General features: G+C 32.2%; 1 protein-coding gene and 1 long non-coding RNA gene across 12 annotated transcripts in view; one reads left to right on the forward strand and one right to left on the reverse strand.

The window, feature by feature from the left end:
* Positions 1–17480, forward strand: part of LOC105427216 (glutamate receptor ionotropic, kainate 2) — a 128203-nt gene that overhangs the window by 8094 nt on the left and 102629 nt on the right. For all 11 annotated transcript variants that reach the window (XR_016140500.1, XM_089082084.1, XM_089082085.1 and 8 more), the window contains one exon: positions 766–1058. Coding sequence is in view for 10 of the 11 variants with exons in the window: in XM_089082084.1 (XP_088938210.1) it covers positions 986–1058 (73 nt within the window). In the remaining variant the exon portion in view is untranslated. The remainder of the gene's footprint in view (positions 1–765; positions 1059–17480) is intronic.
* Positions 6143–7851, reverse strand: LOC148935421 (uncharacterized). The gene is made up of 2 exons (XR_016140392.1): positions 7009–7851; positions 6143–6861 (listed from the first exon to the last, which is right to left on the reverse strand). It is a non-coding gene; the product is annotated as an uncharacterized LOC148935421 (long non-coding RNA).

Raw genomic sequence — 17480 nt, forward strand, 5'->3', positions numbered from 1 at the left:
TGGATAGTTTAAATTATACTAGCAAGTATCTTATGAGTATTTTTGTGAGTATAATAAATATAAACTTGTTTTATTTCAAAATGCAGATAAAAATGACTGAAAATAATAGATATTTAAATTTTTATTTGACTAATAAATTCTAACAAATTACATCGCTAATGGTATGAGCTTACTTTTCGTTCTAGACGAAAATCATAAATCGTAAAAATCTACTGGTTGTTACTTTCAACAAACGATCTCGTATAGAGTTGTGCTAGCCATTTAAGCAATTAATTTACCAGTGAAAAAGCATGGCCTCCAGCAGATTGCATTTTGCTGGTCTGTTCGAGCCCTGATTTTATGAGGTCATGAGTTATTTTATTACGCATATATTGTTTCTCCAATAAATGTCTATTTAACCAGAAAGCTATACCGATGAACAAATATGACTAATGTTACGATGATTTTAGGCACACGTATGTAACATTAAGAATTGTAAAAGTTTTATTTATATACATATGTACTGTACATTTGAAATTTAATATTATATTATCAGAATATTTAAAAACTTATAATAATATATTTTATCTCTTGTTACATACTAATCTTATTTATTAAATTTATCTTACACTATACACTTTTTTCTATTTATAATGTTGTAAATAATTTTCTATTTATAATAATTAAAATTTAAAAAAATTTATAATAATTTATAAATGATTATCTCATACAATCTTGTAGTTTTGTTTGATACTTTATTATAAAGTTCTTTCTTTTATTTTTCAGATCAAGCCTGCACGGAAGATGATGATCGCTTAAGAATTCTCTCTGTTATGCGACGAATTTTTGAAGATGTGCAGTTTAGTGTTAAAGTGTCGGTGAGAACGGCATAACTTCACGTACCTATGATTTTCTTTTCCTTTTTTCGTCGCATTTCGTCTTACGGAAAATCCACACGAACGATGTCATAATCGTCCAAGTGTGAATTATCTTCACGGTGGACACGATGGCACTGTTGTTCGTCATAATCGTCATTTCGATCACCACTGTCATGTCGCTGCCGCCGGTCATTAGAATCGGTAAGTAAATATCGATTTAATTTGTCGGGTTCTCGATTACTTGTGCACGAGGTACAATTACTACGATTACCTCCATTATTTAATATGCCATCTCATGCATAATGGTATAAGTTAATTGTTTAATAATCAATTAATTATCTATTACGTACGATAACTGGAGCTAATATTCTCCATATTACCCTATTTGTTCCTTTCGTTGAGATAAAAATCATTTTATACGTCAAATTTATAATTGAAAATCCGTGCTTTTTTCCTATTTTATAGTATATAAACGATATTTTCGAGCTTTAAAAATATTTTTTCGAATCAAGTTATACGATACACCACGCTTTCATTTCAATCAATATTTTCTTGTGACTTATGGTTTTTCCACGCACATCGTTAATTACAGAGCGTTCGTGCACAAATACCGCGACACATACGATAGCTCGTATATAAGCTGTCAATTAGTTTGGCTATTCACATGGAATTTTTTGTCCTATACGCTTAAAAATGTATCCATATGACGCTCAGACGGGATTCACTTTGTATACGATTTTTATAGAAATAACATATAAATAAAGTACAAGATAATAACATGGAAGCAAACATATACTTCAATCAATACATGTAGATCAATATTAACAAAAGAATTATATTATCATTAAAAGAATTATATTATCATTAAAAAGCCCTCCAAGGAAATTTTCTTCAATTATATCATTGTGTGTATTAAACGTATTACCGAAACATTTACCAAAGTTATCTGTTAAGTGTTGCATTGCAATCTCAAATGTTTGAAGTAGCTTGCAGAATAGCAATAATCTTGTGTTCTCTCATACGTTACATTCAACAAAGTTGCCAAGTATGACGGCCACAAATCGGTCTCAGGCCTCGATTCTCGGCGCATGCAGGATCGTCTTTATGCTTTTTCTGGGACACGAACCGCGGAACTTGCTCGGAACTTTCCGTCGGTTGATTATGCCTTTCCGCGGCAGACAGATGCGCGCGCGCGGCTTGTAATTAAGGAGTACGCCATTAAGTACGCGAGGATCGAATCTTCACCTGCTACCTTGCTTACGTCTTCGGCGGGTGCGTTGGGTTCATTAGTATTCCGGCGGCAATCGGGTGGGTATAGAAGCAAACGTGTCCGTGCGTAGGATGCGGAGCTTCGACTTCGGCCATGCGTATTATTCGTTCGGAAAAGTACGCACGCGTACACACACGACGTCGAGAGCGGAGCTTCGAGACCGCCGCTCGCCGATTAAGTTTGATGGTAAGAAAGTTTTCCGTCGATCTAATTGGTCGAATTTCTCTGTGGAGCAACCGCCTCGGGGGAAACTTGTCCGCAATTTCCTATGATGTCGGCGAGAATGAAGAGAGGACGATAAGGCGAGCTGTCAAGATGGGGCGCGCGCGTCCGCATATGTAAGACGAATGGGGGACCGAAAGAAAGTAAGGTGTCCCTGGGGAACGAAGATGCCTCCGGCATCTCGAAACGCGACAACTCGCCGAGACCACGAAGAAAATACCGGGGATATTGCGTATTCATTCCTGGTACCATAATCTTCCTCGAGTTTGGGAACCGTAATTGAAATATCTACTACTCGCACGGTACGTTTAAAAGTGCACGTGTAGCATAAATATACATAGGATGATGATTAATTAAATGACGACAAATCAGCAATTAATCCTTTTTTTATATATGTACAAATGAAAAAATTTGTAAATCGTAACAGTATATGGAAACACATATAGAATATCTTTTCTGAAAATGAAAGTTATGTGAGTTTTTTGAATAATAAACGGAATATGAATACGAATCCTTATTCAAAACGAGAAATTCCCTACATCGTTGCATCATTCGATAGAGTAGAGAAATAGATTTTCAAAATTACATGTTTTTCCATTCTCGTATTTTTCGTTAGCAAAACTAAAACTATAATTTCAATGCGCGAGATCGCTGATTAAAATGAGAGAAAAGAATTTTCTCCATTCCAATCCTTTCCAAACGTAAATTAAGAGATTTTAAAAATATATTTTAATTAAGCAAGCCGATTTAATTTTTTTTCTTGTATTTCCTTTAAAATCGCTATAATGTAAAATAACAAATGATGTTATTTCCATTTATTACGTGAAAAATGTGTGTTTGAAGTATAGAAAAAGTTCACAATTAAATACCTTATTATTATTATTTAATTTGCATACGGCCGCATTTAGTTAATTAGCATGATTACACATAAAAAATATCTTAAGATGTTTAATCCAATGTGTATCAAAATCCAATGTGTATTCAACATGAAATTAAATAAAAATGACAACAAATATCATTTACCAAATAGTAAACGTATAAATAACAACTTCGTTCGCTTTACTTCGGATTTTACGGGTTTTATTTGTTATATCTTTATACGATTTTTCAGATAAAATTGTTGATTTAAAAAAGATATCAAAAATAACTTTCTTGTAAATAAAATAAGATCGCAACGCTTTCAATCGATTTTAAAAATATTTGCGGATAACAAATTATTCTATACACAATACGTTAAAGTGATTTATAATTGTAATTTAATTTATAATTTGTTGTTGTATAAATACTTGTATTACAAGTACGATTAAAATTTTTGATTTTGATAAAAATATTGTTTATCAATTTTTCAAATATATGTTTTAATTTGTTTGTTTATTTTAATTCCAAAGTGAAAAACAATCATGTTAGAATTCACAATTACGTTAAAATTATTAAACCGATACTGGATTTCAGTTTTCGTAACTTCATTAATGTTCAATATCTGATTTGCCCATATTTGTGCATGCAATTTTATACGATAACCGTCTCAATATTGTGAAACAACCACAAGCTATCAATAATCCGTTCGGAAATCGGGTATTTACGCGAGCCAAGGGAAAGACGGGCTATTACCTAGCGAAAATGAAGCTTGCTGAAAATTATTGCGCAATCGATACGCGCTGTATGCAAGCTTTCTTTTTTAATTAAAGAATAAAAATAAAACATAAATTTCACATAAATTTTCGCTATTATAATCTATTTATATCGAACTATATTTTTTCTTCTTAAATTAGATTGTATTTGCACTTTAGCACGCACCTTTTTCTTTAATGTCTATTGCATTATTGCTCACAAAAACATATATATATATATATATATGTATATATATTAGTGTAAATGGTGTGTAAATGTGTGTAAGTGTTTGTGGTTTACTGAGCTTGGGTCCGTGGATTCGCTAAACCCAAATGACTAGGCGGATCAGTCATCCCTGCGGTATACGTGCGGGTTTCTGCGGTGCGGTACGTATCCTTCCTGTGCTTCTCATCCGATCAAAATGCAAGTCACCTAATGTCGCGCTAAGAACCAGCCGTCAATGGCAGGCGTGATCATAAATTTTATCACGTGCACGTCTGCATCTCGCGCACGTATGATTTTCGATCGATGCATATAGCGCTTGGCTCTTGACTGCGCTCGAAACGAAAGATTATCCTAATTCTGATAGTAGCATATATAATAAATAAGGGTATATAGATGCATGTGCATTACATGAATTTATTATTGACCGCTGGTCAGTGTTGTTCGCACTTCCGTAAAAAATTTCAATTTTTGGTTTGCCATGTTATGGACGGCAAACACGGGGTGCGGGCGAAGCGAGCGGATTAACGTAATTCTCGATGACATCGGGACGGGGTGGTGAAAGGAAAAGGTTACGAGAGCGAATACTCGATAACGATCAAGATATCTTCAGCAAACACCGCGCTAGAAACGATGGGACGGTAAATGCCAGTCGCTTTCGTATTCCGAGAGGCGGTAACAGCGCGACATGTGATTTGCATATGCAACATTAACTCAATCGCTGTGAAAGATTTGCACTTTTCGACAAGTGCTTTAGTTGTCGAAAATATAATAAATTTCGCAACACACAATGAATGATTCACGCTCTCGATAATTTACGATTCATCGCTTTTTCAAGCCAAACATCCCTCGTATCGTGGCAATTTGCGCAATTTCTGAAAATTGCGCAATGAGTTTCCGGCTTTATTAGCACGATAAAGAACAATACCTTCACGTCAAATGTAAACCATTTACGAAAAAACGCCTTGAAATTCCAAGTATTTTTTTAAATAAGAATTCTACACAATAATGCAGGGGAGAAACGTGAGGTTGCAATTCCACGACTACTTTTTCCTCCATTGTTACCCAAGGTAACATATACAAAGCGTGCATTTTCCGAATAGCAAGTTCATGAATTCGCCGCAAGTTTCCGCAACAGCGTCGCATGTCTCGCTGATAAATCGCCTGTACGCTCGTATGTGTACGGGAATTATCGATATAGTCATTTAGCAGTATATGGCACTTCGGAAGTATTATCATCTTCGCCTCTCTCGACACGCTAAAAATTTTTAAATCAGCGAGAACTATGCAAAAAGCAGCGTGCGCCCGCAAGTTCGTGACTAGAAGAAAAACTTCCGCTCGCAGATGTGAGTATAAACGAGCTTAATAAACTTCACGAAACCTCTACTGGGAGCGGAAGTAAATCGCCATCGCGTTGACAGCATTAAAGATTTATAACTTGCCCGCGCGTGCAGGGAAGAATCATAATGCGCTTGGGAGCTTGCAATCAAATACGCTGGCTCACCATCGCCCGCAAACATACATTCTGATAAATTTTCGATTATGATATTGCGGTAGTTTCACAATTCAGTGGCGCGGTTGATAAAAGTGGAAAATTTTGCGATGCGAATACATTTCGCGATCAGATTGATACCGGCGGGCTGTGGCCTCTTAGTGGATATAAAAACAACCAGAACATTAATACTGATTTAACGGGTTTTTTTTTTCTATTCAAGTATATATTATATAACCATGCGTATTACCATGTATCACAGAAAATTCAGGAACTCGAGTTGAAATCTGTCACTGAGAATTTACAGAGATTGCATGTCACGTCGACGTTGAAATATGAAGAGATAATAGCGGATGTGGAAGTTTCATTTTTTTTTTCGTCAAAGGATGCGATTGCGCTCAATGTCCTTTAAGCAGTGTGGATTATATCGCACGTGCATTTCGATATTAATTAAAATAAAAATAAATATATATAATAATATTTATTGAATACAAAAATTGAAATAATATTGTGAAAACAATTTGTGTGAAGGAATTTACACAAAGAAATAATGTAATTTTTGTATCATGAAGCAAACACATGTAAAACAAAGAAAATTGACAATGGTGTGGCGATGAAGTCATCAGGCTTTTGTGAACGGGTCGATAAGGCATCTTTATCTGCAGCCATCCCCTGGTTCTTCCATTAAAGTCTAACGAAAATTACTTGAAGCGACTCTACTAGATCCTATCGTTTGGCTAAGTAGTTTTCATAAAGAACCGGAATTCTCGCTTCCTCGTCCTACGCGTTCCGGTGCTTTTTCCCTTGACTTCTCCATTCCCTGGTCCTTGGTCGAACGCTCGTCGATAATCGAACTCGGGAATCGATGGGGAGGCAACCGGTGAATTTGCTCGTCGAAACTTCAACAGACGTAACTGCTTCCGGCTAAGGCTCACGAACGATCACGCTCGATTTTGCACTTACGAAACGGAAGAACAATCGGCCAGAAAACTGCGAGATCCATTAGAACATTTGAAGGCTCATCAGGATTATCTATCCGGCGAGTTTTGATCACACGTTTTTTTTTTTTCCCACGATCGAATACTTATCAAGAAAAGGAAATTTCTTGCGCTATCAAGTGAACTTGTACGTAACGAACTTCTCAACGTGCAATTTAAATTGAATCTCAATCTCTTCTTATGTCTTACCTGAAATATTAGAATTCTTTTTAAAAGATGCAATTAAGAATTGAGAATGGAGGGAGATAATTAACCGTAGACATAAATCAGAAGATATTATTCATTAAGCATAAACTAAAATAATCGAGAGACGTAATTTACGACGCTAATACGCACGTTCTATGCGACGAGATACATTTGGAGTTAATCCGCGTTATGAAGCAACGATAAGATCGTACGTTGTAATATCGCTCGTTCACTGTGAAATGCGCTGCGTGTGCATTTCCAGAGCTGAAAATTTGCAATAACACCTTTACTCGGTCACGTATATTTCGAAATGAATTGAGTGAAATATTAACGCCCAACAAAATATCATTAATTTTCTTCATTTTATCAATTTTCCCTTTATTTAATTCATGATTAAACGGCAAAAATATTTCGGGACAGTGTCGTCATGCACGGATTACATCGAAAAAGCGTTATTATCTTTCAATCATTGCATATTTATAGTTTTATTGTAACAAATAATAAAATATCAAAAGTTTCGATTAAATTGTTCCCATTACATTTTATTATTTGTTTTTATTCTAATTAAATTTACAGTTTATATACAATATTTTGTAAGCTCTGTTTTCTATGTATCGTATAACGAGTTTTCTAACGGTATCCTATTTTCTCCGCGATCATCGTATTCAATTTCCCCGGAGTACAGTAACGGTCCATGCTGTGACTATCCCTCGGCATGAAAACGCGCTATCAATAATTTCATCGTATTTAATTCTCTTCCCATTTACGCATCACTTTTGTGCTGTGGCAGCAACCTAATTCACATAAATGCCGCTAAAAGAAATAAATAATCAACGCGGATCACTTTAGCGGAACAATGAAAAAGAAAGTAGAAAGTGTCAAAGAGAATAATGAGATAATTCGACGAATAATTGAATATGCTTTGTATAAGTAATAAAAGATCACGTTTTAAGCTTCATTTTGCGCTTTGGATATTATGCATATATATAAATATATATATATATATATATATATATATATATATAGAGAGAGAGTCCAGCAATTCGAGTGATAATACTCGTGTGCAAATCAAATTGTAAAGCCCTCTACCAATTTGCAATTTTCGTAATTGACAACGAATTATTAATTAATAAAAAAGTGTCAAATAAGCGCATATCTGATCCATTGATAAATGCAAGCGCACAGCGAGATGCGACCGTGTAACGTTACATGCGTTGTGGTTACTAGGAGCGCGACGAGATGTTTATACATGGTTTACAAATAGAACATCTGCTTACAGTGTACACCTCCAAACATTTTGTCGTGTTTCTCGCAACCATAAACGCTTGTGACACTAGATGGTCGCAGCTCGCCGGCTGGACCGGGTAAATACGCGCTTGACAATTTTTACAAATTTTTAAACTAATTGCGAAAATTGTAAAATGTAGCAGAGAATTTTTCTGTTTAATTTGACTTGCACACGAGCATCGCTTGTCAAACACTTTGTATAATAGCTAAAGCATTTATGCATTTTGTACAGTTGTCTATTGCTTTGATATGTTAACAAGCGATATGTATGCATAACATGCTAAGAGTATGATGGAAAAGTAACGATTCTATATTGGATATTTTAAAGCGAATATTTTTTCGATTTCGTTCAGAAATATTCCTCATGAAACTCCTTGAACATGTAGTAAACTAACCAATTTACTAACAGATTTTTCTGGATAGCAATTTTGACTTGTTCATATTTTTCATCATTCCTCTACCAAACGAAAAATTTTGACTTGCAAAAGATGCGTTCGCTGATGTGTATACATATATGTGCGGTTTATAAAATTCAAAAATATATAAAATATATACATATTGAATAAATTTAATATTCAGGTGGTTTCGATAAAACTCTCAAAAATACTAATCCGTCAGAAATGAACAAAGATAAATACAGAGAATAAATTATGCTATTTGTTATTAAAAAAAATTTGATATTGAAAAGTTTTCCTGCGCTTGGTGAATAAAATTAAAGGCTAAGGAGCCTAAAAGCAAAAAGAAGGACAGCTGAAAAACAGCTGAAAATTAAAAATTCTCCTGTTTCACAAAAATAAAGGCTTGTCATCGTCATTTTAGTATTTTCACGAACTCTTTTTGCTCTCAAAGTTTTTGGCTTGTATCACTGCTCTGTCCAATAGCTACAATAGTTCAAGTATTGATTTTTCCCTTCAGCCCGAATGTCTGGTCCAAATGCTTGCAACAATAAGATTTTCGCGCGGTTCTTCTCGTAACGTTGAAATTGAAGAAACAAGATAACTTACTACGTGGCGAGATCGACGGCGATTCATGCACATGCATTCGGAAATGTCAGTGTGTATGCACGCATGGTGCTCTCCTTCACGACCGTGCAATTTCTTGCAACGAGCAGTAATATAGGTTGCAATATAAATTTGAGGCACGATCATAAGACGCCCGCGGAATGTCTGCTGGCCTACCATCTACGGTGCTTATGTAAAACATCGCATCGTAAACTCTGTGTCGCGTGCACATTTTATTTACGTATTTATCATTGTTGCAAGATGAGCTGCGATAGAGACAAGTATGACGCAGAGAACGAATGCTCGTAAGCAAGAACCAGGAATTTTCGCGGTCGTTTTCCGGTTATCTTCTATGATTTCTTAATGCGTTGCGCTTTGTGATCATACACATTTACTGTACGCTTCTTTCCCTACTATTTCTTGGAGCTTCTGGTATTATTACTGATAAAAATTGTTATGCGTATTACAAAATTATAAACAATTCATGAATAGAATATAATTCGTCAACTAAAAAGTAGAAAAAATTCGGACAGAAATAAATTTAAAAATTTGAAAATATAAAAATTGGAAGAAATAAAATTAGATAATAAAAATAAAATAAATAATATGTAAATAAAATAAATAAAATTTCATGCAAATGAAATAAAATAAAAACTATAAAATTTATAGTTATAATATTAGGAAATTCACAAAGAATTAAGAGCAAAAAAAGAATAATTGTAACTTTTAATCTATAAATACACAAGCAATTTATAAAAGAGTTTGTCAAAATGTACAGGTATATATTTTTCACTTCTATTATCTTCTATTTGTAATATGAAAAGTCCATTAACAAGATTGTAACGCTTTTTTAACATAATAATAAAAAATTTCTACATATATTGACTCTTGACTAAAATTTTCATTTCATATTAAAGTGTATGTGTATGTATATAAAACGCTATAATTTGCAGAATTTAAATAATAGATATTTTCCACAGATAAAAATAAAATTTTATTGAATTTTTTTAGCACTATGTTAAATAAAAAATTTATTCAGAAAATATAATCAAAATGCTTAGACAGCCAGATAAAAATAATAAAAAAATTTTTAGAGAATGTATACAATACAAATATTATTCAAAATTTCGTCTTAAAATTTTTTTTTATGTATGTGCATATTGTTATTAAAATACATTTGAAACTAGTCACAACTAATTTCTCTCTTAAAAAGTTTTTCTGGAGGAATCTAAATATTTTATAAAATTGTGGATACGAGTTTATAATGGTAAAAAACGTTTTATAATGGTAAAAAACGCTTTTGTGTTATGTACAAAATTCATTTCTGTTATATTAGTATGAAACAAAAGTTTTATCTTATACTTTATTTTATACTCTATTTAAATAAAAATTAAATATTGTATTTAAGCTAAAGGATCAATCAAATGATACAAATAATTAATCAATTACGATAAGAAATTCAAGTATTTTATATATATATATATATTAAATAGTGATGACGATACACGATACATTTATTGATTATGACCAAATAGAAGTGGATCTTGCATTCAAAGAGAATAAAATATGAAAATAGGATCTATTGGATATATTCTAACTGACATTAGGGTATAATGAATATTGCTCTAATATGATATTTTTTAATTAAAATAAAGCAAAGATTGTCAACATTTTAATATTAAAGAAAAAAATAAAAAGGGAGAAAAAAATAGATTTCTCTTAATAAAATATACTTAAAAAATATTTAGCATAATGTTAGAATAAGAATAAAAAAACGCATCAAAATAAATGTAATCTCAATGTACATTTTAAGTAATGTTTTATAAATTGCAAAAGACACGAAGTTTTTTAAATGCAAGCATGACTAAATATATTCTGATAGAGCAACATGATGCATAATTCAGATTTCGACCCAGAATCCCGGTAATCAAATAAGCGATAGTTCTCATGGAAATATTTTCTTGCAACGTTGTTATTTAATCGATGTCGTCGGTTTATCGTACCTCACGATTTGTATTTTGCTTTCTTTGTCAATAATATACAGGCATCTACATATGATGAACGCATATAAAACGATGCACGTGTAGGTGCAACACGGAAAAGGTAAAAAAGAATCAATACAAAGGTGCCAAACGCTGAGTTGCAATATTGGAATGTCTGGCGAATAAGTATCGGTGCACCGGGCCTTGATCCATATCCTGCACGCGCTTGATTGCATCGTGTTGCAACGCCGTCGCCTATAACAAGTGATATTCGCGCGAAGTGATATTCAGAACTGCAGTTGCGTATACAAATGCACAAACAAAACAAGTGCAGGTAGATATTTTGTAACGATAAAAATCGACATATTTTTTGGTAGCAAAAATTTCTAGAATTTGCGATATAAGCAAATTTGGGAATTGGTGAAATAAAACTTTTTCTTTTAATCTAATAAATAAAAAAAAGAGCATTATTGCATTATTATTTAATTAATAGTTATTACGTTTTTATATTCATTTATATTTATATTTATATTTATATTTGTATTTATATTTTATATTTATTTATATGTCATTTTATTTATTTTTAATTGAACACCTTTTCTGTTTTATTTAGTATTGAAATTGTGTCTATTTTCTCTGATCTCAAATGCGCATTGATTGCTCCAGAGTTTCTCGATTGTCCTGATTAAAAGTTTAAAGTCAAGTCTACTGAGCTTATACAAAGCTGCTGATCTTATACTAGCTCTTATCGAAAGCTTTCTAATCCGTAATGCTGGAAAAGCTTTTTTTTGTTGTCGACAGATTTGCAATGTTATTTAAGGAAAACGCCGACGGATAGTACTCGACGAAAATGTGTATTATATTGCGCTTTATTAATTGTAATAAAGACAAATTACATGCCATGAGAAAATTACAGAACTGTACAATAGAGTATGAGATATATATTTAATTAAAATATTAATTTGATATAGCAATAATTCATGTGTATTTTGAAGACAGGATAATAAAAGAAGATTGAAGATAATGCAAATAACAATCAACAATCTGTAGATTAAGAATTTAATTAAATGATGTCATTAATATCAAAAGTTTCAATTTCATAAATTGAAGGTAGATAATCTTTATTATAATTTATTATTTTACTATAAAGAAATGAATATAATTCGCTTTACTTTAATAAAACAAAAGAGAAGAAAAGAGATCTTTCATGCAAATGTAAATGATTGTCGATGTTGTACGCTCATTGAATTATGAGAGTAGAAGATTAAAATTTAAGATAAACACGTGAATTATATATGATCCGATTTGAGAACATAAATTTCTGAAATATGACAAACGAATCAGAAAGTTGATTTTAAAATAATAAAACGTGCACATCTGTATATAATAAAAAAGTGTATGCAACACATAAAATAATCTGTAATTATAACATTACTTAATTATTATATTATTTGAACAATTAATATAAAATAAAACAGAGCAACAATAATTTTACATTGTAAATGTGTAGATCATGTAAGATTTTTCAATAAAATGTTGTGACATTCATCAAGTATCTCGACTCCTTTTCGCGAGAAGAAAGATATATGTTTTTATTGATAACAATTTGCATTTATTTTGCATATTTTGTACAGTATTTAAAAACATTTTCTAATGCGACATGCTGCGACTGCGTATTACATTACATTATGTCTTGCGCCAATGCAGATACTTCGACTTCTACTTTGTAGCATTAAGGGTCACAGTGTCTAGGCCAAAATCTACGATGGCGCCAGAGTTTTCATCGCTAACCATCGAAACACTTGTCGTGATTTAAACTCTTTTTATTTATCGCGATACCAACGAGCAAATGGCCTGTATCTGATAAAGTATGTGCAACGAAGTAGAAATTTTTCCATTTAAAGTTTAAAGGCAGGTTTATGAAAATTTATGAAAATTTTATGAAAATTTAGCAGTTTATGAAAATTTTTTATTCCAAAAACTTGCGATTAAGATTTTAAAAATTCACACAATTTTACGTATATAGTGATTTTTATTCACATTATGCTACAGATATAATTTATTTATAAACATATAATATTAATTAAGATTTTTATAAAATAAATCTCGATTATTTTTTTTTCAAATTAAAGATTCATTTTTGTTGCAAGATGCCGTTATTCATGTAAATATTTTCGCTTTATTGTCATTTTTCGATTGTGTCGAGATATAGATCATAAATCTTATATGGCGTCAAAAATTTTTCCGTGACTTCCGCTTCGCGATCAATCCGATAAAACTGACTTTTATGTGGAGAAAATTCGTGAAATATCATAGGTCGTAGATGTGCATGATATACACGCACTCGTCTCCTTTTGTGTGTATGTGAAGAGTCTATCTGACACATGCTTGCATATAAGCAGTGAGTTTGATCGAACTGTAAAAGCCATTAGAACTTGAGAAATGGTGAAAACGACGGCGAGATAAAATATCGGCGAGAAAAAGGGGGATAACGCTATGAATCCGGCCTAACTTGATAACCAGATGTGGGCGAATGTAATCTTCCTCTTTGGGAAATCTTCCAGCTTTGCAAATCTCTATGAAATGCGTTTATGGATTTGCTACAATTGTACAAATTTTCATTGATGTATATTAAACGTGAATAAAAAAATTATTAAATCTCTCTGTCCAATTAAATAAATCAATAGTCATAACAAAGTAAAAAATATCGTATAATATAGATTTTTTTTCAGTAAAATGTTTAAAAAAATTAATTATTTAACACTGTCAACCACTACAATAATTAAAAATTATTGTAGTGGTTGTTTTGATTATTATAAAATTTAAGCATTATATATTTTGATATTATATACACGATATTTCTTTCTATAAATAATTTTATAAATTTCTATATATACTTTTCTTATATAAATAATATAAAAACAACGCTACTCATTATGACAAAAGTGTGTTGTAAAAAAGTAACGGGAATGCCAACCACTTTTCAAAACTATCCATTTTTCTTTACTCCAAGTTGCTGGCTACGTGCCTGACCTGTGTGTCTTCAGCATCACAAAGAAGAACAAAGTCGCATTTATAACATATAACAAGACATGAAACCGTTGTGCACTCAACATCGTTGCAAACTTATTCCCTACTTACATTTATTACATTTTAAGTTTTAAATATGCTACATTTAATATTATTAAATCAATTTGTTCCTCGCCAAAATTACTCTAAAGTAACGTAAAGTAAAGTTACTTTATTTATTAAAAATATATATAATTTTCAATCGATATTTCAACAAAAATCTGCATTTTTATTTAATATCTATTAAATTTCATTTTCGCTTTTGTCCTGTCTAATATAACATTGAGACTTCTTGTTTGTTAACATGCAATGATAATCAGATAGACGTAATTAATGTTAGATACACAAATATGCAGAACTTTGATGAATCAATTTGCCAAAGAGGTCGGTTACCCGTGTAAAGCGCAAGTAATACAGTTCCGCATTGTCCCTGAATTTCTAGTAATTATAACAGACTGTCGCATGCATCAAACTATAGTGCTCGACCGAAGAGGAAGTGCTCCAGATGACCAAGTTTCGCCCATTTTCCGAGTGGATCGTTTGTGTCTGAAAGTGCTTTACTACCATGAGGGACAAATACAAATACCAATAGACTGAGTATACGAATAAATGATTTTATGTACAAAATGGACACGGATATTTTATATTCAAAAATGTTGACCATGCTGCGATTCATTTGGAAACAAGGGAGAAACGAAAGATTGCGACTACAAGAAAAATAGATTGTCGAAAATTGCGTACCAAGAGATGCGTCAAATTTGCCGAAAAATCACGATAAAGTATCACCGACGAACGACGGCGAACCAATCTCATTTTTCCACTAACTCCGTAAAAACTCGACGGTACTTCTATAAATATCAACTCACTATATTCGATTTCGGAGATACCGTTTGTCTCGACTTCCATATGCGAGTACAAAAATATTGCATTGTCTATCTTCTTTCTTCCTTCCCACGAGAATTTATGTGAGAATCAATATCCGATCTGTAGTTATATACACAGTGTTATATACACAGCAATAACACAGCATTAACATCAAACTATCGTGCTAGGTAAGTACTGATAGAAAATAAGAATATATGCATTTGAATCTGGAAACTGGGATTTCATCAGAGTGGGCAGGGTTAGCAGGCTGATATTGTCGGGCGGGGTGTGGAAGAAATAATCATTTCGGCGATGAGATCAGCCTGTCGAACCCTGCGCTATATCTTATTTGTTCGAATCGTACGAGTGCAACGGCAGACATTTCTTTACTTCATTTAACAAATTGATTGGACCAACGACCAGCAACTTCCGAGGAACACGCTTCAGGGTATTTACTATTGTGTAAAGGATAAGAGCCCGCGGTTCTTATGTAAAAGCTTTATTTAGAAACAAAATATATTTCTCATTTAACGCGTGATGTGTTTTACTTTTAATCATACTAGAAAATTAATATATTTCAAATTAAATATATTTCATATGAAAATACGTTCAATAATGAGCTTTTAAAACCTTTTTTCAATAAATTTTATTTTATCGCAAATATATATACACAAACGCAATTATATTATATATTATAAAATAGAGTTTTATTTATTTCTATGACATAAATACTCGTTTTTTTATTTACTTTAAATTTATTTTGAAATGAAAAAAATTATCAATAGATGAACACGTTGTCATATTTTAATTTTTATTTTTATTTTATTTTCTTGTTTTAATTCCCTTTATTAGTCAGCGACTACCGCGCAATTTAATAAAAATCTCACGCTTTTACGGAATGCGAATAAGAGCCTGAGAGCCTTTTAGACACTGGCGGGATGATTATTAAGTTACATTTTGCAGAGCGTTTTTTTCAAGCCGATTGGCTGTATTATCGGAATATTATCTGGCTTGTAGATTTTTCCGGTCTTGAGAGATAAAAGACAATCGAAGAAGCTGTCCGCTTTTAAGATTATTCACGATGAACACCTGTTCCCCATTGTCTTCCGTCTCCTGTATAATCCATAATTAGACGCTCGGTGCGACTATCACTTTGATCCACCGTTCAGAAAGTTAAATTACGTTTTACGATGGAACGTTTTAATTTCGACGTGGCGGCCAACTCGCGATCTCTCTCTCTGTCTCTCTCTCTCTCTCTCTCTCTCTCTCTCACACACACACACTCTGTCTCCATTCTAACATTCTATCGGATACTTGCATTTAAATTTCCGACACCGTGCTGCAGCGAACATTTTCTTGCTTTCGTCGCGCCGCTGTCATTACAGAATTCTTCAATAAATCTAAGATGTTCGTTCTGAACTCTTTCATATTAAAATGAATGCGCGACCACATTCATTGCGACTACATAAGAAATGCTTTTACTATACAAGCCTCTCAGCGATGATATAAATAATAATGCAATAATTGTTATAACATTATATTAAATTATTTATAGCAGATCAATATTTACTACAAAAATATTTTAAAATTATAATATATAATTTTTTAAATTTGAAAATTTATTTAACGGATACATTGAGCAATGTATACTTATATTTATGTTATTAATATTTTCAAAATATAATTTCTTCTTATAATTTTGCAATTACTTCTCATTGATTTTAATGAAAAAATTAAACATTTTTGTTGACGAGACGGACGCAGTTCCTACATTCCGAACGATTAACCCCATTTCCTCTCAGATGCTTACACATCTGAGTTAGCGTTTCGTGTTTCTCGATGATTTTCTTCCGCACCTGCAAAATCGGCTAAACAGAGGGAAACTCTAGTAGTGGAGCGCAGCAAATTCGCGTTATCTCAGCGCTATGTTTCTTGAGACGATTCAGCTTTGTTACTTGAGCGATATCATTTATCTATGTGCCAAATCATATACATCACATTCAACTGGATTAAAAGCTGACTCAACGTTTATAATTTTATTGTTATATTGTAAAAATGTTTATACATTTTCGTACATGCATTACATTTCGAGATATATTTAATAATATTTTTAGAAAAGAGAAAATTAAAAGATATAAAATATATATCAGTTATTATGTTTCATTATATTACCATAAGTGCTCAATTAATAAAAAAAAATAATTAAATCTTTTTCTTTTTCATCATTAAAAATCATTAAAAATATATGTACTTTATAAGATTATTTAGATGAAATAATATCTTTAATAGAAAACGATGTAAAAAAACTAATTTTTTTCTTTGATGAGTCAATATTGCTCTGCTAATATTTGCTGTTCCTTCCATTTATCTCGCGATCTGTAGATTTTTTTTGAAGTTTTTATCGGTAACTCATCGAAGT

The sequence above is a fragment of the Pogonomyrmex barbatus genome, unplaced genomic scaffold (assembly GCF_055798465.1).
Source record: "Pogonomyrmex barbatus isolate J1 unplaced genomic scaffold, ASM5579846v1 scaffold5, whole genome shotgun sequence".
NCBI lineage: Eukaryota > Metazoa > Arthropoda > Insecta > Hymenoptera > Formicidae > Pogonomyrmex > Pogonomyrmex barbatus.